At 56.6% G+C, this 23,768-nt stretch overlaps 1 protein-coding gene across 4 annotated transcripts in view; it reads left to right on the top strand.

Moving 5' to 3' along the window:
• The first annotated feature begins 2,933 nt into the window (after positions 1-2,933).
• The window catches only part of NF2 (neurofibromin 2), a 32,121-nt gene continuing 11,286 nt past the window's right edge, over positions 2,934-23,768 (top strand). For 2 of the 4 annotated variants that reach the window (XM_035340526.1, XM_035340525.1), the window contains exons 1-12: positions 2,935-3,089; positions 4,080-4,202; positions 6,223-6,306; positions 10,148-10,216; positions 10,703-10,785; positions 11,463-11,538; positions 11,844-11,978; positions 14,238-14,312; positions 15,760-15,873; positions 18,203-18,325; positions 18,717-18,934; positions 20,284-20,389. In XM_035340526.1, the coding sequence (XP_035196417.1) occupies positions 3,078-3,089; positions 4,080-4,202; positions 6,223-6,306; positions 10,148-10,216; positions 10,703-10,785; positions 11,463-11,538; positions 11,844-11,978; positions 14,238-14,312; positions 15,760-15,873; positions 18,203-18,325; positions 18,717-18,934; positions 20,284-20,389 (1,218 nt within the window). In that variant the 5' untranslated portion in view covers positions 2,935-3,077. Of the gene's footprint in view, positions 3,090-4,079; positions 4,203-6,222; positions 6,307-10,147; positions 10,217-10,702; positions 10,786-11,462; positions 11,539-11,843; positions 11,979-14,237; positions 14,313-15,759; positions 15,874-18,202; positions 18,326-18,716; positions 18,935-20,283; positions 20,390-23,768 lie in introns of all 4 variants that reach the window. The other 2 variants (XM_035340529.1, XM_035340528.1) reach the window with 2 other exon arrangements.

The following is a 23,768-nucleotide window of genomic DNA, read 5'->3' as shown; positions in this document are numbered from 1 at the left end:
GAGCCGGTGCAGCGCGTCGGGGAGAGACCGGAGCTCTCCCCGGGCGCTGCGCCCAGACCAAACGGCAGGAGGAGGCAGCGGGACAGCGTCTGTCCCCTTCCCAAAACCCTCGCGGGGCTTTCCCGGGTGGCTCCGTGCTGCCGAGCGGCTGCAGGCAGGCAGAGAGCAGGCTGGAAGAGGCAAATCTGTGGGCAGCTGAGAGAAATCATCCCTCCTGGCCGCGAAATGACCTTGGGGAGATGCTTGGGGTGCTCTGGCTCCTCCGGGCGCCCTCCTGCCCCCGTCCTGCCTCGCTTCCCTGCGGGCTCTCCTGGGTTGGCGCCGCTGGGTGGCCGCCGATCCTCCAGAGGCGGTTCTCTCCCCGGCCGTGCCTTTTGAAATCAGAGGTATCGAGGGGGGAGGAAGGGGTTTGGGAACGCTCTCCTCGAGGCTGCCCCGTCCCCAAGGCTGCTCCCGTGGCCGTGCCCCCCGCTGCCAGCCGGAGGAGCCGCCGCAGCTCTGCCTCTGCCGTGGGCAGCCCCCAGCAGCGTGCCCGTCTGCGCGGCTACGCCTGGGCGCCTCTTTTGGCCTCCTCGGTGCTTAACGGGAATAGATTGTGATTAAAAGCTCGTTACCAGCTTGCCGGGAAGCATTGGTAAATAAAAATAACTTTTACGGCCCTGTCCGGTGGCTCGGTGAGAGGCGACTGCAAGCGTTTGACATCTGTTTGGGTAAGAAAAAGGGAGCAATATCGCACGTTTGATCCCCCGTTTGCTCCAAATGGGCTTTAAACCCAAATGAGTGGTGCTCTGGGGGCGCTCCCGTTATCCCTCGGGGGCCAGGAGGAGAAAAATACCGTCTGCGGCCTCCAAGCTGCCTCGCTTGGGGTTGGGAGCCGCTGGGGGGACCTCGGCCGCGTGTCCCTTCCTGGCCGGTGGCACAGACTGAGCAGCCTGTGCTGGGACAACGCAGGGCGTGAGGGCGCTGCGGCGGCACGGCCACGTCCTGCCCCTTTGGGGCAGAGCTGCTGGGGCTCTGCGGGCCTCGGGTGGCTGCCACGGAGCTTTCTGTGGGCAGAGGGAGCTCGAGATGAGCGCGGTGCGTGGCCCCGAGGGGATGCTCCTGCCCTGCTCCTCTGTCTGGTGCTTGTAACGCCTTCCCAGGTTGTCCTCCCGCTTCAGCGCGGGCACAGGGCAGCAGCCGGAGCTGCCAGGCTGCCTGCACGGCCCTCGGCAGCACCTCCCTCCGCCTCCTGGCACCCGTGGGGGGCTTTTATTTTATTTTATGGCCGGGAGATGGGGCAGTTAACGATACGAGGCCGATCGAACGCGGGCAAGGAGGGCTAAAAGGTCCTCCGGGTCCGTAAAGCACTCGGAGCTCGGCTCTCCGAGGCTGCCGCTTGAGCGCGGGTCGCAGTTTGACGTGCCCAGGTGAGGAAGGAAGCCGTGCACGCTCGCTATGCGGGGCTGCTCTTCCCTTGCTGCGTTTAATGGGGGCGACTCGGCGCGGCCGGGAGGCGTCAGCGCGGTGCCCCGGGGCCGCTAACCGCGAGTCCCTGCCCGAACGCCCGCCTGCGGGGCCGCGGCACCGGCCTAAAAGCAGCCCCCAACCCCCCTGCAGGGCCGCACCCCAAAACCCGCGTGCCTGCAGAAATGGGGAAGGAGCCGTCTGGATGCGGCTGCTCTGCTCCCTCTCCAAGTGGGAGTCGGGAGGAGATTTGCTGCCACCCGAAGCATCCTGCGCCAAGCCGGGGCTCGTTCCGGGCACCGGAGGCGAGCTCGGTGTGTGAAATGAAGGTCTCACAGCGCCGCCAGACCTGCTCCTCCCGGTGCTTCTGACCCCGAGGTGCTGCCTGCGCCCCGCAGGAATCGCAGAGAGGCTGCGGCGAGCCGGCCCGCGGCGCTGCTTTTCGGAGGGTGGCGTCGCCTTCCTTCTATCCTGGGGCTGCCGGCACGCGTGGGTACCCCCCAGGGGGGGAAAACGGCGAGGGGGGGAAAACGGCGAGGTGCCCGTTTCGTGGCAAGCAGCCCCGAGCTCAACGAGCTTGTCCTCGGCCGCTTTGCCCACCAGGCGGCAGTGGGTGACAGCGGGAGCGGCGCTGGTCCCCGCGCCAGCTCCGTGCCGTGCCCCGCGTTGATATTGATGCCGTCCAGGTGGCACCAAGATCGAGCTGTGCCGCCGGGAGAACGTGCCCAGAGCCTCTTGCCCCGGGGCTCCGGAGTAACGGCCGGACGTCTCGGCTCAGCGATCGCTTCCACCGTGCAGATGGAGCGCCCAAGTGGCTTTGGCGTATTCGATCCGTCTGGTTGATGGCCCTCCTCGCACTCCTGCCTCCCCGCGCCTCCCGGTTTCATGCTCAAGCTGCCGCTGCGAGCTTGTTCGAAGGGCACAGCCTTCGAGCACGACGCTCGGAGCTTCCCTCCGAGCTGCTTTTATCGCCCCCGAGCTGCTTTTATCGCGGTTTGCCTCGATGGAAACATGCTCGGAGGGAGCCGAGCCGCGGGCCGCAGCCCCAGTTGCTTTCCCAGGCTCTCTTCTCCTCGTACCTGTGCGGGGTCGGCAGCTCCGGGTGGGCGCCGTCGGAGCATCGGTCGTTTCGCTCCTGGTTTTCAGGAGGGGGCCGCGCCCTCGGCTGCCCGACCTCGTTGCTGCTCCTGGAGGTGGGGTGGGGGCTCCCGGGGCTGTGGGCAGAGCCCTTAAAGCTCCTGAAGGGCAGTTCAGAGGGAGACGTCGGTGCAGATTTTTCCTTCTCGTGCTGAGAACAGGCTGCCCGCGGTGCTGCGTGGGTCAAAAGGGGCCTGAACCTCTGCTGGGTCGCTGGAGGAAGAAGCAGCGGGCCCTCACGGTGTCGTTTGGGTGGGGGGGGGGGGGGCGACGTTTCAGTTTCCCGGGCAAAAAAAAAAAAAAAAGGAGTGGATTTGGTTGAATGGAAACAACTCTAAAGGGCATCTTTATAACTCTGCTTCCCCTTCCTGTCCCTGCAGGTGAAGTGGAAAGGGAAGGACTTGTTTGACTTAGTGTGCAGGACGCTGGGGCTCCGAGAAACCTGGTTCTTCGGGCTGCAGTACACCATCAAGGACACGGTGGCTTGGCTCAAAATGGACAAGAAGGTCGGAACCAAATTCCCTCGAGAGGCTGTGTGGGGTGGCAGGAGGGGATTGGCTTTCCCCTTTCTCCCAGTACTGGGTTGTTACACGTGATCCAGCAGTGCAAGGGGGGGAATGGGTTTAAATCCCAGAGCGGTGAGATCCGTAAGCCAAACCGGGGAGAGCTGGCGGAGGTTCCTCACCCCGTCTCCTGCGGGGCAGGCGCTGCCTCAGCCCTTGCAGGTGGGCTCTGCCTGAGGCGTTTTGGGGACGGCCGTGCTGGGACGCTGGGCTTCAGGAGGTCCAAAATGTAAATGCAGCCTTGGGGCCTCCCCTAGCCTGCCTTGTGCGCCCCTGCGCATCAAACCTTTGGCATCTGGGTTGCTTCTGTCGAATGTACCAAGGGCTGGGGAGGAGGAAGAATTGAGGGGTGCAGAGGAGGTGGGGGTGAGGAGGGGAACGCTCCCCAAATCTGCGAGCCTCTGGGCTGCCCAGCAGTTAGAGGAGCCATCCACGTGGCTCTGTTTGCCTCCGGACGAGGTTGCGCTAAAGCAGGCAGCGACTGTGCCCGAGGGAGCTCTTGGCGCCGCTCTGTCAAGGCTTTAAGCTAACACCAGACAGCGCCAGCAAAACAGAAAGGCGGCGAGGAGCAAGCGTGAAACACGGGGAGAGGCAGCGAGGGGCAAGACCTGAAGGTCTGCCGGCGGCGTGGCAGGACGCAGCTCCGCCGCGCGGGGCTGGAGGAGGCACTGTGCACGCAGCGGGTTGGGATCAGCCGCGGCTGGCTCATTTCGCATGCTGTTTGTTGCCTCGCATCCTTCAGAAATGTTTGTTTGTTTTCCTTTTTTAACTCTGTTTTCTGAAGTACGTAGGTTGTTTCATCCCTCCTAGACGGCTGAAGTGCTTGACAAAAGACGCGTTGATCTCACCAGAAAGCGGTGGCGTGTCAGCTGCTGCAGAGAGGGCACGGAAGCAGCTAGAAGGAGTAGCTGGAACGGCTCTTGTGTCCCACAGGTTCTGGATCACGATGTGCCAACAGAGGAGCCTGTCACCTTCCACTTCCTCGCCAAGTTTTATCCCGAGAATGCGGAGGAGGAGCTGGTCCAGGAAATCACACAGCACTTGTTCTTCCTGCAGGTAAGCGCGCTGAGGGTGGAAGGAGGCAGGATGAGCAGAATTGCCAGAAAGTTCTGAGAGAGCTGGTCAGCAAAACGTGGCTCCTCGTCGCTACGCTCACGCCCCCCCGAGTGCAGTTGTCCCCAACAGCAGAAGTTCCTTAACACAGGGCAGAGATGGATGGAGCGCTCACAGGTGCCCAGACTCGCAGGAGCCTGGCCGTCAGGAACGATGAGGTGATTTGGAACATCAGCGTGTGGTAGCTAAGGAAAGTGAGTCTGTCAGCTGCGGGCACGAATGGCACGCACAGCCCCGGCGCCTGCCTCTCTGCGGGGTGTGGATAGCATCTGCCTTTTCACAAATCAGCCTTCAAAGAACTGGAGCAGATGAACATCCCAGCAGCACGCCTCCGTCAGAAGCCGGTGGCAGGAGGAGAAGGGCAAAGCTGACCGTCCCTCCCGCACCTGCAGCTCGGGCTCTTGTGCCAGGCGTTTGGAAGCCGTGGCTAACGGTTCTTCAGGCCTTTTTCCTTTAAAGTACTCCACGAAAGGTTGTGTCCCGGTAAATCAGCCCGGGTGATGTTGTAGCAGCGCTGTGTGGCGCTGGTAATGAAGTGCTTCTGTCACCGCAGCTTTCTCTTTCAGCCAAGATCAATTTTCTGAAGCTGTTTCCTATAAAGGGTTGTGTGAAAAAGATCTGAGGGCAGGAGCGTTCCAGGCAGCACAACAGTCCCCGCTCAGACCCCTGGCGACTTGTTGGGATGTCTTAGCTGCTCCGTGGCTGTTAATTTCAAGTTGCTCTGCACCAAAGCCGGAGCGGCCTGGGTTCGGCTGCTGTTGGAAACGTTGCTTTAGACTTCAGGGTGCCCTGTCCCTTGTGACGGGCACGGACGTGAGCTCACCGGCTCCTTGGTGCTCCTCCCGGTTCCAAAGTTCGTCTTTGTTCTTCAGAGCTGGAGGACTCGAAATGCAAAATGCTGCTGTTAATTGCCAAAGTCTGTCTTGTGCTCTGGTGTCTCCTTCGGGCTGTTTTTAAATGTCCAATTTGCCATGGGTTTCAGGCTTGATAAGGAAAAATGCTTTTGGCATCTTTGAAAAGAAGAAAATGAGAGGGAAAGCGGGCAGAGCTGCATTTTAAAAATGCAGGCCGTGACTTTTCTGCCAGGATTCCTGATGATGGGAGAGGAGCCTGTGTTCCCGTGCTGTGTGTGAGAAGCAGGGACACGCACAAGCTTGGAAACTCCCCTGTTTGTCTTAATCCCAGGAAAGGTTCTCCTGCGTTGTGTTGGAAGTGACTTTGGGGATGCAAAACGTGCCGTAGGCTCAGACTGATGCTGCTGCAGCTCTGTGACGGTCCATTCGGGTCTCCTGGGGAAATAGCTCTTTTTTTTTTTTTAAATAGGAACATGAAGTGTGCAAAACCGTAGAACACCGAACGTGACAGGTTTAATTTTTTAAAGCCCAGCAGCCCGGAAGCATAAAGCAGGGGCTACTGGGAGCTGCGCCTTGGCTCTCCCGGGAGCGTGTGCAGGAGCTGCCTGCTGCGAGAAGCAGCGCCCCAGAGGCCACCTGCAGCGCTCCTTGCTCTCGGTGGGACTGCAGCGAGCTGGCCTCCAGCACAGGTGAGCACCGGCTCCTAGCGAGGCCTCAATATCCCAGAGTGGAACCTTTGTGTGCTCAGGGGCTGAGCTGCAAACTTTTTCCTTTGATTTGGCGTTGTATATAGATGTCACGCCAACCCCTAGCTTATGCCTTCCAAGGTTTTATCTCCGCACCTACACGCGAGCTCTGCCTTTCGCGGTGGGTTACAGGTTCTGTCGTTTTCCACGTATAAATTTAGTTCTTCTCGCAAACCTGTCTGAAAAAGGTGGCCTGTGAAAGCCTGAGCCCTTCCCTCCAGAGCCACCGGCGCCTTCCCGGGCCTGAATAGTCACTGGCGTTGACAGGCCTGGTTAAAACGAACTGCAGCCATCTGCTGCGGCAGTCGTGCTTTGCACCGCGTCGCTGAGCATGTGTTCCGTGTCCTTTATTTCCGGGGGCAGGTGAAGAAGCAGATTTTGGACGAGAAGATCTACTGTCCTCCCGAAGCTTCTGTCCTGCTGGCCTCGTACGCCGTCCAAGCCAAGGTAGGCACGGAGGGGTTCCCGGGGGCGTGCTGGCGTGGCTGCTGGGAGCCAGGCGCTGTACCTGCTTCCCGAGGCAGGGCAAGTTATTAAAAATGCACAGGGGACGGGACTACACTGGCGACTGCCTTCTCAGCACTGCTGATTTTTGGCTGCCTTTGGACGTTGGACAGGTTTTGTTTTCTCTTTCCAGGACTCTTTAGCAAGCACTCAGCCCGTGAGCTGCAGGGCCCGCTTGAGCGTGGGCTACTGCTGGCGCAGGTGAATTCCCTGAGCCCCATCTGCTCTGAATCTCCTCCCTGCTTTTGCTGTTGTAGCCAGCAGCAAACCAGCAGTGGGACCGACAGCTCCACGGCTTGTCGTGAGAACGGCTTCGTTCTGAGTGCTGCAGTTTGCCCCAGAAATGTTGTTGCGGTGGTAGAGATCTCTTCCTGACTCCTCCCTTTGAGGTTTGATCGTGGATGTTTGGCCTCGCTAGGCAGAGGGAATGGTCATTAAGTTCCCCTCGTCCCTTGGCTGAATTCTCCTTTGGACCCAGAGTCGGTGTTTTGCCAAGGGTCTGTTTAAAAGAGCACTGGTTTCTAGTCCGGAGCGTGCGCCCTTGGCTAGCGTGCAGCAGCCAGCAGCAGAGGGACTCCTGGGACAGAGGGAGCAGCCCCAGGTTCGGAGGTGGGGACCCCTTGCCGGAGAGAAGTCGTTTGTCCCCGTAACGTCCCATGAACTGAACTGAGTTTTCCAGCTCATCTCCAGCTCTGATCCGTGAGACCTCCCTCGTTGGCCGTGCAGGACGGGGGATTTGCCTCTGTCGCCTGAAGAGGGCCTGAGCCAGGCTCGGGGGAAGTGGTTTGTTCATGAGCCCTGTCCTCAGTGGTGGCTTTTCCTGGGTTTCCTGATATTCCTCATAACCCGTCGGTCCGTGCCCAGTTGGTCTGAATCCAGCGCTGGGTGGCGTGCAGCAGTCCTGTGTTTGAACGCTTGGATTTGCTAAAAAAAAGATGCTTTCCTCTCGGAGAGTATTCATGAAAACGTATTTTGTCAGAGAGACTCATTGGCCAGGGAAAAAGAGTTGCTTGAAAAACCATTTCAATCTGTGTGCAACACCCACCGCTCCTATCAGGGTGTGAGGAGACGCTCGCTTGGCTTTTTCTCCTTTGAGCTGCCGAGCTGAGGAGCCCAGGGCACGACACGTCCCCTTGCCAGAAGGAGTAAACTGCAGGTAAATGCTGAGGAGGTGGACGGGGATCAGGGCACGTCTCCTAATCTTGCGGATCTTGACTCTGCAGAGGTTGGGAGAAGGTGGAAGAGGGCTGCCTTGTCTTATCTTAGCTAAAGCGCCTTTCTTGTCTGCTTTGGACGTGGCTTTTCGCTGCGGCCCCTCTTGTCACCAGGTCGGGGCAGGGCTTCCCCTTCGTCTTTTTCCAGGGAAGGTGGAAGCGGAAAGCGCGTCCTCAGCCCCAAGCTGCAAAGAAAGATGTTGCGAGTCCCCTCCTTCCCATCAAACAGGGCAACGGAGTCCTTTCTGGGCAAGAAAGCGGCCGCTGAGCCCAGTAATTTCCCTAACAACGTGCTGATTTGCATGACGAGGGGCACAGCAGCCTGGCAAAGCGTCCGCGTGCTTGCATCTGATGTAGCCAGCTGACTGACAGCCGAGTCTGCACCGCTGCTCAGCCACCTCCCTGAAATAACTAAGCAAGCAGGCGGGCCGTAGAAGTCAAAGCGTATTTATTTCCCTACCCTTGTGTTCATTCGGGGAATCACTACGTGTTTTCCCCTCTGGACCCGCGATCAAGCCACCCGCACCGCTTGCAGATGCTGGAGATGGTTCGGGTTTCAAGTCACGGTGAAAGGCTCGGATCTGTTGAATAACGCTGCACAAAACGCCAACGTCTGCAAGGCTTTTCCATCGCCTGCCCTCAGGTGCAGATCTCTGCCCTGCTGCTCTCAGTACTTCGGATCCTGCAGCACTTCAGCACTGGCGCCAGGGTCTCGGATGAGTTTTCTCCCCCAAACAAGCCACGTTCGGTGCTAACAGCTGGCAGCCGATCGTGCCCGTGTTTACGCAGGCCAGCAGAAGCCGGGGCTTTGAGTGATGCGAGGGCGACTTCTGTGCGTAGCCATGAATATTCATCGTGTCGGGCGATTAACAGGAATTAAAATTCTGTGACAGTTGGGAAGTAATTATTTAATTGAAAGGTCTTTAGAAGTATGTTTGCTGAATCATTTGAGCCAGCATACGCTGCGACGCTTAAGCCATTTGTTGATTTTTCAGTTGTGAATAATTAATGTCCTCAGCCAGGCTCCCTCTCGGTGCAGAAATTCCTTTGGGACATGGCAATATTTTTCACCGTATGAAAATCACATAATCCATACTTGGGTTTGGATCTCCACAGCAGATCACAACAAAACACATTCGCGTTCATCCTATTTGCTCTCACTTTCATCCCCTAGAAGTGATTTATTTCCCACCTCTCCAAGGTTACCGGGGTTGTTTCTGTTGCCAGTTGTGTGGTTTTATTGCTGTTCCCTCTTGCTGTGGGTCCAAGAGACGTGCACCTGCAGCGTGCTGCTGGCTGGGAAGCTCTGAGCTGGGGGACGGAGAATTGCCGCTGCTCAGCACCCTCCTGAATGAAATCCAGGGCGTTTCTGGGGGATTAATTGGAGCCTGAGTCGGTGTCGGCTGTGGCACGCTTCTTCTGCGTCTGCATTGGCTCCGAATCAATATTTGCGTCTTGAATCCCCGCTCGCCGTGTGCGAGGCATCCTTTGCTGGGCTGTGGGCTGCTGGTGCTGAGCTCGAGGCTCCTGGCATCGAAAGAGGACCGGGGCGGGAGGGGTGCTGGCTTCCTGCGGGAGCACCGTGCCTGCCTTGGTCTCGTTTTCAAAACCGCCCCCGTTTTGTGCTCCGGGAGGGCAGGAGGGCCGTTTGCCTCGCGGAACGGGTGACCAGAGAGCGTTGCTGCATCCCGTGCAGTCGGCAGCGTCGCTGCGGAAGTCCCGTTTGCCAGGTGAATGGAAATCGGCAGCGTTTCCTCTACGTGCCTCACATCTGTCATCCTCTTTGCTTCAACTTGCTGGGTTATTTGAGGTGCTGCTTTCTGGCTGTTTCCTGCCCTCTTGTGCTGTAGAGGAGGGAAATTCATTTTCACATGCACTGCAGGGACGCTCGGCTTTTGAATCTGTTAATAGGCAGTTCTATCCCTCAGTCACTTGATACGCTGCTCAAAAAGATGCAGATCTAAACGAATGCTGGTAATTACTGCCTGCACTTACCAGATCTGATTTGGATTCCGCGGCCCCGTTGAGCAGCAGCCCCTCTGGCAGAAAAGCTGACACCTGCCCGAGAGGAGCCTGCAGTCGTCTGTCCAACTCCCGTCGTTTATTTTGTAACGTTTGCTCGTTAGGAGGGTGATCAGCAGCGGAGGAAATGCCACCTGCCTCAGCTGAACTGCTGGTACCGTGGGGACAGGTCTCTGGCCACGTCTTGATTCCCCGTCCCACTGCTGGTGGGAAGGCGGGGACCTCCCGGCGTAGCCTAAGCTGGGAAAAAAAAAACAAGGAAACTTGAAGAAAACAGCCTGCAGAGGGAATCCTTCCCTGTTGTAGGGTCACGGTGGGCATCAGCTGGCGGTGGGAGGTTTTGTTCTGCATCCCCTCCGTCTGCTGCACCAGTAAAAGGAGGGCAAAGAAAATCTGTTTATTAAATGTCCCGAGCTGTGTTCTCAGCCCTAACCGGCCGTGCCGCTGGAGGATGTAAGCGGGCTGTGCTCGCTGTCTCCCCAGGGGTGGTTATGTAAGGTGAGGAGTTCTGTCGGTAACGCTGGCACGGTGTCTCTGCTTCTTTGCAGTACGGTGACTACGATCCCAACGTTCACAAGCGAGGCTTCCTGGCGCAGGAGGAGTTGCTTCCAAAGCGGGTAAGGAGCCTGACTGAGCAGAGCAGCGAATTTCTCAGCTCGGTAGCGTCTGTGTAACAACGCAGAGAGGGGCTCCGAGGGGCAGCCTGCCGGGGAGCCCCCCGCTGTGGTTTTGCTGGACTTCCCTATCGAGGCAAACAACCCAGAAAGATCTCCGGAGGGAGGAGAATGCAATATTTGTCTGACATTTTAACAAAACCAGAAGCAGGTATTTTCCTTCCGGTGGTTTTCAGAGTTCCATTCTGCCTGCATTTCCTCTCGGTGACCTGGGGAAATGCTTGCATGCTTGGAGGGTTAAGTGAGCACGAGGAGGTCGTGGGGCTGAGCCTGCCCTGCTGGGAGAAGAGGCAGGCGCCTGTCTGAGATCAGCCGGGGGGCTCGGGGGTGCTGCTGGAGGCTGGGGCGTTTCTGGCTTGTTTCCTGGCTAGGGAGACTGGGACAAGAGTGGCAGGGTGAACCGTGTCTCTGTCTCCCTGTGTATCTCAGGTAATAAACCTCTACCAGATGACCCCGGAGATGTGGGAGGAGAGGATAACAGCCTGGTATGCGGAGCACCGAGGCAGAGCAAGGTGAGTGTGTGCTGGAGTGGCCCGGGGGTCAGGATCCCTCGCCCGGGGAGTTTGAAGGCTTGGGCAGGGGATGGAAGAGCTCTGCTAACAGCAGGGTTGGTCCCAGCAAGCCCCTGTCCCAGACCCACAAAAGGCACAGAGCTTTCTGTGATGGCTGTGCCTGTGCCCTGCTGGTCACTGATGGGGTGAGAAGCCTCACAAGGGGGCACAGAGGCAGCCCTGCCTGCCTCGGGGCCCTGGGCAAGGAGCAGAAATAGGGGTTCCCAGGCAGAAAGTCGGACTGACGAGACGTCTTGCTGCCACGAGACGTATCGCTGCCACGGGTGGTAAAACGCTCTTTGTGGGAGATGGTCCTAAAGTAAGATGGATCAAAACCACAGGCCTCCCAACTGGAAATGTTCCCTTTATGCTTAAGGGATTGGGAGGGGGATAAAGCAAGGCTTGACGTGCTGCGTCTCGCCTGGCGGGCATCAACAGCCATTAAGATGCTGGCAAGCTGCAGGCTGGGATTTGCTGTTGGACTTTATTGATCCTGCTAGCAAAGACAGACTTGACCTGTGCAATAGAGACAGTCAAGGTTTTAAAGCAGTGTGTACAGTCAGGATCAGACAGAGCAGCCATCTGGCTCCCTCTGATCGTGCAAACATCTGTAACCGGCCTTTTTTTTTGTCTGACAGAGACGAAGCAGAAATGGAGTATTTGAAGATAGCTCAGGACTTGGAGATGTATGGAGTGAACTATTTTGCAATTAGGGTGAGTGCAGCTTGGGGTCATGTTTTCAAGGGTTCCTTGCTGGGGTAGCTCTTGTGTAGTCTTCATCTTCTGTGCTCCCGTGAGCCTGCGAGAGGCAGCAGATGTGGGAGATGGCTGTGGTGCGTTAACCAGAGTTGCTGCTGCGGTGTGTTTGCTGCCTGGGAGGAGACAGCAGCCCTTGTAACATGCAGTGCTGGTGGGTCGCTGCTCAGGGCTGGTTCCTGAAGCTAACAATGGCTTGGTTCGTGTCAGGTCATCGCCGAGTTGAATACAAGGGTTTTCTGCTCTTTTCTTTCCTCCCTTAGAACAAAAAGGGCACTGAACTGCTCCTTGGAGTTGACGCCTTGGGTCTTCACATTTATGACCCAGACAACCGGTTGACCCCCAAAATCTCCTTCCCATGGAACGAGATCCGGAACATCTCCTACAGCGATAAGGAGGTAAGGATCCATCTCCCCTCTTCTCAGGGAGCAGTACCTGTAAGAACACAAGTACAATTTAAAATGACTTCTCTTAGCTCTCCTGTCTGCTGCACTTGCTGTCACCAGCTTAGCTGAGGGCAGCTCAGTTCCTCCAGCTGAAACCTTTATTCTCGGTCTTCCTGCGACTTTCCTGGAGCGGGCGCACAAGAGGTCACTTGGGAACTGTTCTCCTGGTGGTTTTTAGACTACCTCCAAACCCACCGTGTAATTCTTTTGCAAACAGAATTGCTGCTGATGCGCTTAGCCCAAATGTCACGGCTCAGGAGTGGAAACCCCTTCTGTCCTATATGCGTGCTCCTGAATTACGAGCTGTAGTGAGAGGTGTTCCTGGTGAGGAGAGCTCTCGCGTCCTGACATATCGTTACATCATCTTGAGTTCGCAGGCGGCTGGGCTTGGCATAACAGCTGGAATCTGTTTAGGAGGCTGGGTAATATAAGCCCGCTGTAAGATAGATATTTATTAAATCCAGACTGTAAATACAAATCTTCGGAATTGTTGGCCACCAAACCCAGCGGAGAATAGCAGGAGAATTGGCTGCGGACGGGAAACCGATCCGCTCAATTTTTTCAATCTGTGACTCAAAGAAAACCAGCTGCCTTCATGGTAAGGAGGAAAACAAACTTTATAATTAAAGTGTTTTCCAATCCAGACATGATATTGATCAGGGTAAAAGCTAAAGGTTTCTCATCGGCTGCATTTATTGCATGCCTTGTGAAGTTCTGGGGGGAAAAGGCCATGCTGGATTTCTTTTCACTCAGTTTCCTGCTCAAAAAACAAAGAGCTCCGTAACTTTGCAAAACAGCTCAGCTCTCAATGACTTCCAAAGACTTTTCGGCCCATGGCAGAGCAGGGCGGTGGAAGCTGTCTGATCATGTGTTGCCTCAGAAATCTGGGGATTGAGGGCCCCGTTGCTGGGCCTTGACACAAAACTGCAACAGCACTATCTCCTGGGGAAAGAAAGTGCCACCTTCCATCAGGGCAATAATCTGCCTAATAAGATGACCACAAGTGGAACTGACGTGATAGTAAACAGGCTTAATAGCTGGCTATGACAGCGACATTGACGCGACGGAGGTATTTAATCTGTTGTAACAAAGATTGACTGTTTGCGTGGAACCGAAATTCCTCCTCCGGCGTATTTCTGCTGCGGCTTTCAGTGGCTGGCGTGGAGGAGCCGAAGCCCGGGGACATTCACGCACGTCTGCCTGTGTGGAAGTCTTAAAAGATTGGCTCTTAAACTGACAAAACAAAACACTGCCAGGGCGAGTTCTGCTGAGCCCTTTCCAGGCAGCGCCATGTATTGACAAATAGGGCTGCTGTAATGGGCAGAGGCTGCCTGCTACAGCGCTAGCTCTTCAGCCAGTTATTTCTGTAGTGTGTGGGGGAGTGATGAAATATATGCACGCCTCCTGAAAAATGCAGTATTGCAGAGCACTCCATCTCTTCAAGTATCCTTTTGTTAGTTCAGAGCCTTCTCTCTATCCAGGGGCTGTGTTACTGACGCTCTCGGTTCTGGTGATGCCACCTTTATCCTCTCGAGAGGATCCTTGGGGGAAGGTGCTTGGAGGAGGGTGAACTCGGGACAAGGTCGGAGCTGCTCGGTTGGCACAGGGTGGCAGCACATGTTAGAGCAAGGGGATAAGCTTTTGAATTGCAGAGCAGTCTTGTGACGTGGCTGCCTTCCGGAGAACAAAATGCATAGAAAAATCCTTTTGAGGAGCCCTTGTGAGTGGAGGTGCTGCCAGGCAGAGCTGCTCCTGTTGCCCTATTCCCAATTTTCTCCTGCCCATCCGTCGGGTAGCTGGGCTGGTTCTTCCTCCCTTCCGAGGCGTTGTCGTTTTCTGCTGTCCCTTCTAAATCCTCTACAGCTTTCAGGGGAGCAGCATCTCGATTCGGGAAGCTGTGGAGCTGCCTCTGCCCTGTCCAACCCTGTGCAAGGTGATCTGCAGAGGCTGCCTGCTGCTGGGCACGGCCGCTCGCCGGCAGCCTGCACACGTAGCGCTCCCTTTGTTCCGGCCAGAGGAGCGGTCGTCTCCTTGGTTGCTTTTGCTCCTGGTTCCGTTGCTTGGCTAAAAGCCACGGGGACAGCTCTCAGCCGTGTTTGACACTGCTGACCTCCCCTGAGCCAGAGCTTTCTGTAAGGCTTTTGTAGCTGCGTTCTTATTAAATGCAGAGCACTCAGATAATTTAGTCCCTCTCTATTTTTTCCTTTTCAGTTTACGATTAAGCCATTGGACAAGAAGATTGATGTTTTCAAATTCAATTCATCAAAGCTGCGTGTGAATAAGCTGGTAAGTCTACAGACAGAGTAATTTTTATTGTCTGCTGCAGTTGTTTCTGCAGGCAGTGCGAGACAATGTTCTTTTGGGGCTTTTCCTTCGAGCAGTCGGAGGGAGCGTGCTGGCCTGGATGGACTGTAGATGTGATTTGGTTTAGCAGTTGCTACTCGATCATAGCCTCTAGAAGAGAAGGGGGAAGATCAAGCCAAGCTCCTTCACAGAACCTCTCCCCCCACTCCTCTGTTTTTGTGCTCCCTTTCTGAGCTCTCAGGGTACATCTGACCTGCATGGCAGAAGCACGTAGTAAGTAAAACTTTCTTCTCACCCCAGTCTTTGCTCCAAGTTCCTTTTCTTCTCCTGCCGATCCCTTCCCTTCCGCCCTGTGGCGTAGGTTTCCCTCTTTTTTTTGTGAGGCACCGTTACCGGTGATCCCCACTCAGGACACTCTCGTGGTACGAGAACAGAGGAGACTGCATTTAACAGCCCTGCCCGGTGGCCGTGTGGGAGGCCAGCGTTAGCTGGTGTTCTGGATTTCGTGTCTGGAGGTGTCCAGTTGCCTTTGGAGCTTTGGTCCAGGTTCTGCAGCAGCTGTGCGCTGTTAAGTCGCACACGGGACCTGCGGAAGGCAGCAGGGGATATCTTTCCCATCCTTGTAGGAGAGAGAGGGGAACTTTGCTGTCCTGTACTTGCATGCCACGGAGAAGAGGGGCTTCACAACGGCTTCATTCCCTGCACTCAGCGGGGCCGTTGTGCTGTAACTCCTCGGACTCCAAGGTAGTCCCTTGAGATACGTGAAATGGAGAAGAAGCAGAGCTTAGGAAGTTGCTATTATTGCTGAAAAATATTCTGAGCTTTCACTCCTCTGTGTCTGCCCCCCGTGCTTTGCTAACCCTCCCCTACTATCGCCACTTCCCTTCTCTTCCTCCTCGGGTAGCAGAAGAAATCACACAGAGGCTCAAAACCCTTCAGCCAAGATCCCTGAAGGTGTGCAAGGCAGCTCTTGATAAGCCTTCTGTTTGCCCGTGGTCTTGCTCACGATTAAAAATATTTTTCCTTTTTTTTTTTTTTTTCCATCTGAGTGCTTTAAGCACCCTTTTGGGAGATGACGCAAGTTAATCTTGAGCCTCAAGAAAGGGAGCAGTGAGAGCTGGGGAATTGGCTGGAGCTGGAGCAGGCTGGCTCCTTACTTGACCTAATGCATCCTCGGTCACCCCCAACCCGCGCCACGCTGCGTGGCTGCGCTGAAAGCTCAGCGCTGCGAAGAGCCGATGCGGGGCGTTGGGTGCGGGACCGAGGCTGCGCCCCGCTCCCTGCCCCTCGCGTGGCTCCGAGGGCTCAGAGTTTGGGGTCAGTGGATGGCAGTGCTTACCAGCACCGAGCTCTTTGTGTCGGGGCTACAAACACCTCGTCACCACGCCTACAGCTGTTTCTCTCCGCTCTTCACCCTTGACTGGAATAGATCCTTCAGCTGTGTATCGGGAACCACGATCTCTTCATGAGGAGGAGAAAGGCGGACTCGTTGGAGGTCCAGCAGATGAAAGCGCAGGCGAGGGAGGAGAAAGCCAGGAAGCAGGTGAGAGACATCTCGTGCAGCCGGGCCGGGAGCCAGAATCGGAAATGCAAATGTACTTGGGGAGGAACAGTCTCCAGAATGACATCAAGCACACGGAGCAGCTTTGAGGGAAGGTCCAGCCCCAACAGCTCTCGTTAGCAGCTTGCTCTCGCCCTGCCAGTCCTTCTCCCCTCGCCTCTGGAGGTTGGCGGCAGCCAGAGTCCAGCCCCCGCGCTCGGGAGCAGAGCTGGGAGGACGGGAGGGCAGAGCAAAGCTGGCTGTCCCAGAGGTGGCTGTGCCTCCTGCCCTGCCTCCCTCGGTGCCGGGGAGACGGAGCGTGCTGGGGTGGCCTCTTGTAGCTGGAGCAGGGGGCTGTGAGGGGGAGCTGCGCTCTGCTGTGGCTCTTCATCTCGTTTTTCTAATTACTCGGTGATGGAATGCACACCGACGGGCCGGGGCGCGCAGCCTGCATGCTAATTTCCGCGCTGGCCTCCGTTATCTGCCGCAGGTCAGCCCAGGCAGCGAAAACTGCTCTTCGGAGGCAGCAGCGTGTAGCCAATGAGTATATATCAGCAAATTGGATTGTATGAATCATTGTTTTCTGCTCGTAGACCTCTTCTACTCACTGAAACCCACACAGCTAATCCGAGCGCTGCTGCTCGGAATATAAATGTCCGTTTCACACCAGAGCCGCTAGATAGCAGCAGAAGAAACCGAAGCAGCCGGTTGCACCAGGAGAGCCTTGCTCTCAAGGGACTGCTAATTTGATGCACTTCGTTTGGTTTCGAGCGTGCCCACAGAGTGCTGGAGCTAGGGCTGAGCTGCTTGTCCTGCAGGCACCTCCTGAAGCCCTTCTCCCTCCTGGGGTGGCAGGAGGGGACAGGATATGAGGGCAAGCAGGGCAGCTCCGCTGGGCAGCGGGGCTCCTGCCTCCTGCAGGGGTTCCCCCGGTCAGAAAGGATCGCGCATTAGCGGAGTTAAAGGTCCTCCTCGGAAGGAGCAGCGTGGTGCCCAAGTGCCGGTGGCCTCAGAGATGGGTTTTGCAGCCTCGCGAGGTTTTTTGAAGTGTTTGGATAATGCAAATTGGAGCTGAGACCTTGCGTTGGGCTGCTGGGAGAGGTGAGGGGGGTGAGAGGTGAGGGTGCTGAGGGTGAGCAGAACTGAGCTCTTCCCCGGAGCTCCCTGATTTAGAGCTCTGGTGCTCGGCAGGAGGGGTCAGGCTTCTGCTTGGGCTGGCAGCCCGCTCCCGAGCTAGCCAACGTGCCATCTGGCACGCTCTCTCCTCCCTCCCCAGGATCCACAGCTGTTAACTGGTTCCAAGCAGCCCCTTTACATCAGGACTCCTTGTTAATGGGAGTCCTGAGTGGGATACAGATCGTAACGATAATTGATGAAGGGAGCCTTTAATGGAAGGAAGCCGAGCCGCCGGAGCAGTGGGCGTCCTGCGTTCAGAACGCAGTCGGTGTCCGAGGAGCCGAGAAATGTCTTGTCACACTTATTTCCCTTATTAAACCCGGCGGGTGGCCTGCACGATGCTGCAAACCCTGGGTGTAGCGTGGAGATTTATAACGCACCCAGCCCCGTGGCGCTGGAGCGCTTAAGCCCGGCGTGTTAATTAGCCCGATGGCTCCCTTTGGCCGCTTGGTGAGCAGAGGGGCAGCTGCGTGGCACGCTCTGGCCGCACGAGAGGGGGGAAGAGGCGGCAGGTTGTCCCACATGGCTTGGGTTTCCCCTCCTGGGGAAGCGTTGCTGTTTTCTGCAGCTGGAGGGGGGCGGTTGTGGTAGGGACAGGCAGAGGTGGCCACGATCTTTGTGGCCTCCTAAGTGAAGGGAAGCGTGCGGCGCGCCGGGGTAGGTCTGTGTGTGCCTGCAAGGAGCAGTCACCGCATCCTTCAGGCTCCTGCCTGGCCACATGTCGGTATCGGATGTTCTGAAGGTGCCCTCAGCCTGCCCGTAAGCCTGCTCTAGCTGTCTGCTCGACTTGCCGGGAGTAACTCCAGCAAGAGCTGGAGCTCCAGGGACCCTGCTTGCCTGAGGCTGCCCTGCGAGGCTGCTCAGGAGGCGCTGTCTGGGGATATAACCACCTGCAGCAGCCTGTGGGGCAACAACCCGCCCAGGGAGGAGGGGATTGTCTCGGCGCGGTGCCAGCTTCTTCAGAGGAGCAGGGTGCTCAGCGTGGTGTGACCACAGCATGGCCACAGCACCCCATTCAGCGAAGCTGAACGAGCGGAGAGAAGGAGGCAGCGCAGTCCTGTGCTCAAAGCCCCAAGCAGTGTCTCCTCCTAGTCCCGTGAAAAGCATTTCTAACGGGTGTTGTTTCTCCGTGCTTTCCCCGATCCCTTTGTCGTAGATGGAGCGGCAGCGCCTGGCCCGAGAGAAGCAGATGAGGGAAGAGGCTGAGAGGACGAGGGATGAGCTGGAGAGAAGGCTGATGCAGTTAAAGGAGGAGGCGACAATGGCCAACGAGGCTCTGGTAAGTGTCTGGGCGGCTTTTTCTCGAGGCACTGCAGCTGTTCCCGACTCTTTCCGCTGCTGAAGCGTTTTAGGAGGCACGTTGCGACTGTTGTGTGGCTGTTCTGAAACTGCCACCGGTGCACAGCGAGCGGGAGGCTGGATGGAGCTCACGGCATCCAGACAGCCTGCTGGGGCAGGAGCACGAAGGAAAACAAACTGGGACAGAGCCTGGGCACGTCCAGGTCTTGGCTGCAGGAGGCTGCAGGCTTCTGTGGAAGGGGGGAGAGAGGGGCTCGAGGAGCCGTGGTGGCCGTGTGGAGCGAGCGGCTCAGGGCCCTGCCCCGGGGGCTGAGAGCGTATCTGGGGAGACGTTCGGTGTGCTCGATGGCTTAACGTGCCTTAATTCTCAGATGAGGTCTGAAGAGACAGCAGACTTGCTGGCTGAGAAGGCTCAGATCACAGAGGAGGAGGCCAAGCTCCTGGCTCAGAAAGCGGCAGAGGCTGAGCAAGAGATGCAGCGGATCAAAGCCACGGCCATCCGGACGGAGGAGGAGAAGCGGCTGATGGAACAGAAGGTGCTAGAGGCAGAGATGTTGGCACTGAAAATGGCGGAGGAGTCGGAGAGGAGGTCAGAGGGTACAACCTTGCAGCTGCCTCTGCTTTGCTTTCCAGCCCCTTTCTGACTTAGCACGACAGCGGCTCACGCCTTACGTTAGTCCATCCAGCAGTTTGCAGCGAGCCCTCGGCCTCCGTGCGTGCCCAGCAGCAGACGGCCCCGAGGCTGAGCTCGTTTCTCCTTGTCTCACGCTTTGCCACAGCTGGGCTGTCCCTGAACAGGGGACGATACAGGTACAGCAGCAGCCGCCCTGAGCTTTCCTGGGGCTGGAGTTGGGGACCCTTCTCTGAAGCTGTCTGGAGGGGAGAGATCCGTGGTGAAAGCCACAGGGAAAGGGGCTGGCAGCTGGGGGAGAGGGTGCTGCGGGCCTTGGCGCTCTGCCTTGGCGCCTTGACAGCAGCAGCTGAAGGCAGCTCAACTTGGGGGTGATTTCTGCAAACACCCACCGCGTTCTGAAAAGTATCTGACAACGTTAATAGCACTTCTGCTGTTGTTTTGTTTTTCTTCTTTTCTCCTGGCTGTCAGTTCTGTGTTTGCTGTCATCTCTTTGTCCCCGTGTTTCCTTCTCAGGTGCTTAGCTCTCCTTAGCAGTGTGAGGTTTGTTTCAGGTTAGCCTCGAGGCCTCCCTAGCTCCCGGACTCTGTCTCTTGATAAAACCGACGTCGCCATCCTTTTGATACCAGAACCCAGGCCCCATCATGCATTCCTGGTAGCCACCAAGAAAAAAAAAATCATCCTGGTTTCCTTCCAGCTGATCACGCCTTCCCGTGTGAGCTTGCTTGGTTTCAGCCCTTCTGCGAGGACAAACGCTGCCCTTGTCCATCCCTGCTTACCTCGGACTCTGACTTGTGGAATCCCCGCTCAGATTTCAGTCTGGCAAAGGAAAGCTTTCCCTGGAGGGGTAGGGGTGACCTTGGAAGCCCTTGAGGCTTGGGGCTAGGTCCTTGTTTCAGAGTTGTTGGGCCCTGCAGGCAGGCAAAGCTGCGGAGCCTCAGGTGCTTTCTTCTTTTTGTATGCTAGTAGAGACTTAGCAGGCAGAAAACTGCCTCTGCTGCTGCAAGTCTGAGCTTAACTTTTGAAGGTGTTCTTCCCGTTCTGGCATCTTGGCGTGCTCCTCTGGCCCTTAGCCTTGCTTACTGCTGCTCACGCAGGGCTCGCGGCCGAGCTGCCCTTCTGTGGCTTGGATTTCTGTGCTAATGAGTGTCCCACATGTCAGAGGTTCCCGTGTTGCCCTTGCTCAAATGATTTCTCTAGTTCAGGTCTTGTTAAGGAACAAACGTCTACCTGTTTTACACCTCCACTGTAACCTGTCGCCGCCGGGCTTTGATCTGAAGTTTGCCATTTGCTGTTTTTCTTTGCAGGGCAAAGGAGGCTGATCAGCTAAAGCAAGACCTTCAGGAGGCTCGAGAGTCTGAGCGGAGAGCAAAGCAGAAGCTGTTGGAGATCACCAGCAAGTCGTCCTACACGGTAAGAACGATCCGTATCGTAATCCCCGGTTCCCAGCCGGTAATTGTGGCCTCTGGAGCCTGGAGAATTCCTCTGTCACCCTCCCATCGGCGGAGGGGTACGAGCGGTCTCATTGCATTGCTCAGCAGCCTCTCAGAAATACTCAGGGGCTCTTGCCCTGGCCACCCAGGTGCCCTGTGCAGCACATCGCTTTCCTCTTCTTCCTCCCTACCTGTCCTGCCTCGTGCTACGAGAGCCGAGGAGCTGCTGGCGAAACGAGAGGCAGCAAATTGTGAATGCATTTAACAAAGGTGTTAGAGCTCTTCTTTGCTGTGCGGGGTGGACCAGCTTAGTGAGAGCTGTTAGAGGAGGGCTAAATATGAAAGGGAGGGTGGCCTTGTTCTTCTTAGGTGGGATAAACATTGTTCAGAGCCTGTCAATTCATTCTTTGGGCATAAACGGGTTGCTGTGCATCTATGCGCTGAAAAGAACAGCCTCCTTGAAGGGAGATTATTCCGTAATTGCCCATTAAGAGGATTTCACACTTTCCTCTGAAGCATCTGGTCCTGGTTGCTGCCGGGGACTGAAACGTCAGATGAAATGACCGCTGCTCCCATTCTGTCTGGCAGTTCTCTTCCTCAACTTCTGTAATTGTGCGGCAGGGCCTGCAAAATCCATCAAGTGCTCCCTCCGTGCAGCTCACACCTGCCACGACCGCCTCTTCTGCAGCTCTTTGTCCTGAGGGGTGAAGGGGGAAGAGCTCGACATCTTTGGGAGTAAGCTCAACAGACATACGTGGAAGTTTCCGACCTGTCTAGTACTGAAATTTTAATTTGTACGTGTTGGCTCCTTCCCCTTCTCTCAAAACTTTTGAGAAGCAGGTTGAAGAGGGCTAACGATGAAGTGGCTTTTCATTCAGGTCCTCTGAATATCCCTGCAAAAAAAAAAAAAATGTTCAGAAGCTTTCAAGAAACTGCACTGATGGAAAACAGCCAGGTACTTTTAGCCTCGGGGCACTCATTCAAGTGCGAGCTGCCTCCGTGCTCTGTAAACCTCATCTTCGGAGTGCTCCTTATTTTACTACAGGTTTCTGGGATCCACCGGCTCTTTAATTCTGGGTTTAACATATGCACGGGGTGGAGCATCCTTGCTGAAAATCTTCTGAATGGCCTCATCAGCCCCGTGTAGACGTCTGGGCAGAGCTCTGGCACTCAGGCTCTCTGTTCCTGTGTCCATCCGTAGGCAGGCGAGCAGAACGGCAGCTAGGGAGCCCTTCTGCAGCAATCCCTGCGTCCGCCTGTGCTAGCGTGGCCGTGTTCCTGCCTGGGGAATTAAAGCCTAATCGTGGGGGTTTGGGAGGATGGCACGGAGCTCAGCTCCACCCCTCCAGCTGCATCCGTCCTGGAGGCAATCTGCGCAGCGCTGCCTCCTCCAGACACACGGTGCTGCGCCCTCTCCTTTCCTCGGAGAGCCGTGGCCTGCCTTTTTCCCTCCCCAGCTAGGTGGCAGAGTCCCCTCGCCCAGCAGCCGCTCTTCCAGCCCCTCGCCCAGCTCTGGGAGCAGCGCTCTGTTGTTTTTCCAAGGTCAGCAGGCTGCAAATGTGACTGCTGTACCCGCGTCCGTGTGACGGCACCTCGCCGGGCCCTCTCCCCGTCCCTTGTCACGCCTGTCTTGCTCCTCTCTCCCCGTGTGGCATCTCTCCTCGCTCTGCCGCCTGCGTGTGTGGGGACAGCCGGGCGCGATGTGCCCAGGCGCCGCTGCCGCACGCGCTTCGGCACGGAGGGACCCGGCGGGGCAGGCGCAGTAAGGAGGGGGAGAAGCAGCCCGGAGTGCCCTGAGGGATGAAGGGCTTTGAAAGCTGCTGCTGGGAGGCTTCTGTCCCTCAGGTGAATGGCAGCTCTGCCAAACAGCGCTGCCTTCCAGCTCCTCTCTCCCTTAATGAGGGTGGAAAGCTGAGCTTGTTCTTTTCTCCTGTCCCAGCGCTTGTGCTCTAGTCCCCCGGCACAGAGAGCGAGGCAGAACTTCCCTCCCGGGGAACAGGAGGAAGGGAGGTGTGGATGGATGTGTCGCAGAAACGACAAGAAGCAGTTAAAACTTCTCTTTGGTACTTTTCCAGTCTCCCGTACTGGCTTTTTAAAGCTAGTTTAGGTGTCTTCTTAGTCCTTGAAGCCCAAACTGCTTTTGTGATGCAGCAGGTGGATGATGCATGAGGAAGGAACAAAAAAAAAAAGTGAATGTGAGTCTCAGGCCAGCAGGGCTGAGAGAACAATTCATTCTTTACTGACTTGGCAGCGTCTCTTCTGCCTTCTTCATTGCCATTCAGGTTCCACTCAGAGCAAGACTAAAGGCAGTCATCTCTCCTGTGAGGCTCTTGAAGTACTAAGCGCCTGTCTTGGGCTTGCCCAAATCCTCGAGTAGCAAAGTAGAGGCAGTGGCAGCGGGAGGAGAAGCTCTCCCTGCGGGGGAAGCCTCGTGACACGGCTTGCTCCGTGCTTCCTTCACGTCGCCCGGCTCGTTTGCTCTGCTCCCCGGAGGGATGACCGCTGTCCGCGTGGTGCTTGCCTCTGTTAACTGCGGGGAGTTGCCTTAATGGAAGGTCAGGGGTATGCGTTTGGTTCCAGGGCAGGAGCTCTGTGTCCCCTCTGCCATCCCGCGCCCCGGTGACACCCCCGGTCCCCTTGATTAACAATTCCTGTGCCCCGTGCACAGCCTGCCCGGCCTCCCTGCGGGTGGCAGGGGACTGCTGTGCTCCAGCTGCTACACCCGTGCCTTTGAAAGCACTCCGTCTGCTCCGGCTTCGCTCTCTCCTTACCCTTCCTCCCCTGCTGCTGCTCTCTTACTTCTCCATCGTCTTTTTTTGTTGTTGCTTTAGGAAAGAGCTGAGGAGAGGGGAGGCGGTGGCTGTAGTAACCCTGACAAATTGGCTTCTGGGCTCAATGACTGAAAATCCTGCCCACTTGCTGTTCGGGGTTCTGTGTGTGTTGTTTTTTTTTTAACGCCGAACAAGCTCGTGCAGAAAAAAAAAATGTGAAAGGTTGTTTTAAGGCCAGCAGGATGGTTTGGGTGCTCCTGGCTCCCCTGCACATCAGAGACCGTAGAACCTCACGTGGGAACGTTTGCGCAACCCCCTGCGGGCCTTAGAGCGAAGGGACCTGAATGTCGATGGGATGCAAGTATTTAAATGGTCAGGTGCCTTTGCAGGTCTGTCCCCGTTCCTTAGGGGCAGGGATTTAGGTACTCGGCTCTCCCTTTCAGCGCGTGCTCCGGAATTAATGCAGCCGTGCTCTGTGGCAGCAGCTACTGCCATGGGGAGCAGGGACGGGTATTTCCCTTGTAGCTTGAAGTCTGGCTTGGCTGCGAGATGCCAGCCGGGCCAGGCAGTGCCGTTCTGGTTGCCTCC

Source organism: Oxyura jamaicensis, chromosome 15, assembly GCF_011077185.1.
Source record: "Oxyura jamaicensis isolate SHBP4307 breed ruddy duck chromosome 15, BPBGC_Ojam_1.0, whole genome shotgun sequence".
Taxonomy (NCBI): domain Eukaryota; kingdom Metazoa; phylum Chordata; class Aves; order Anseriformes; family Anatidae; genus Oxyura; species Oxyura jamaicensis.
The sequence above is the reverse complement of the archived record's forward strand: the minus strand, read 5'-3'. Positions and strand labels throughout refer to the sequence as shown.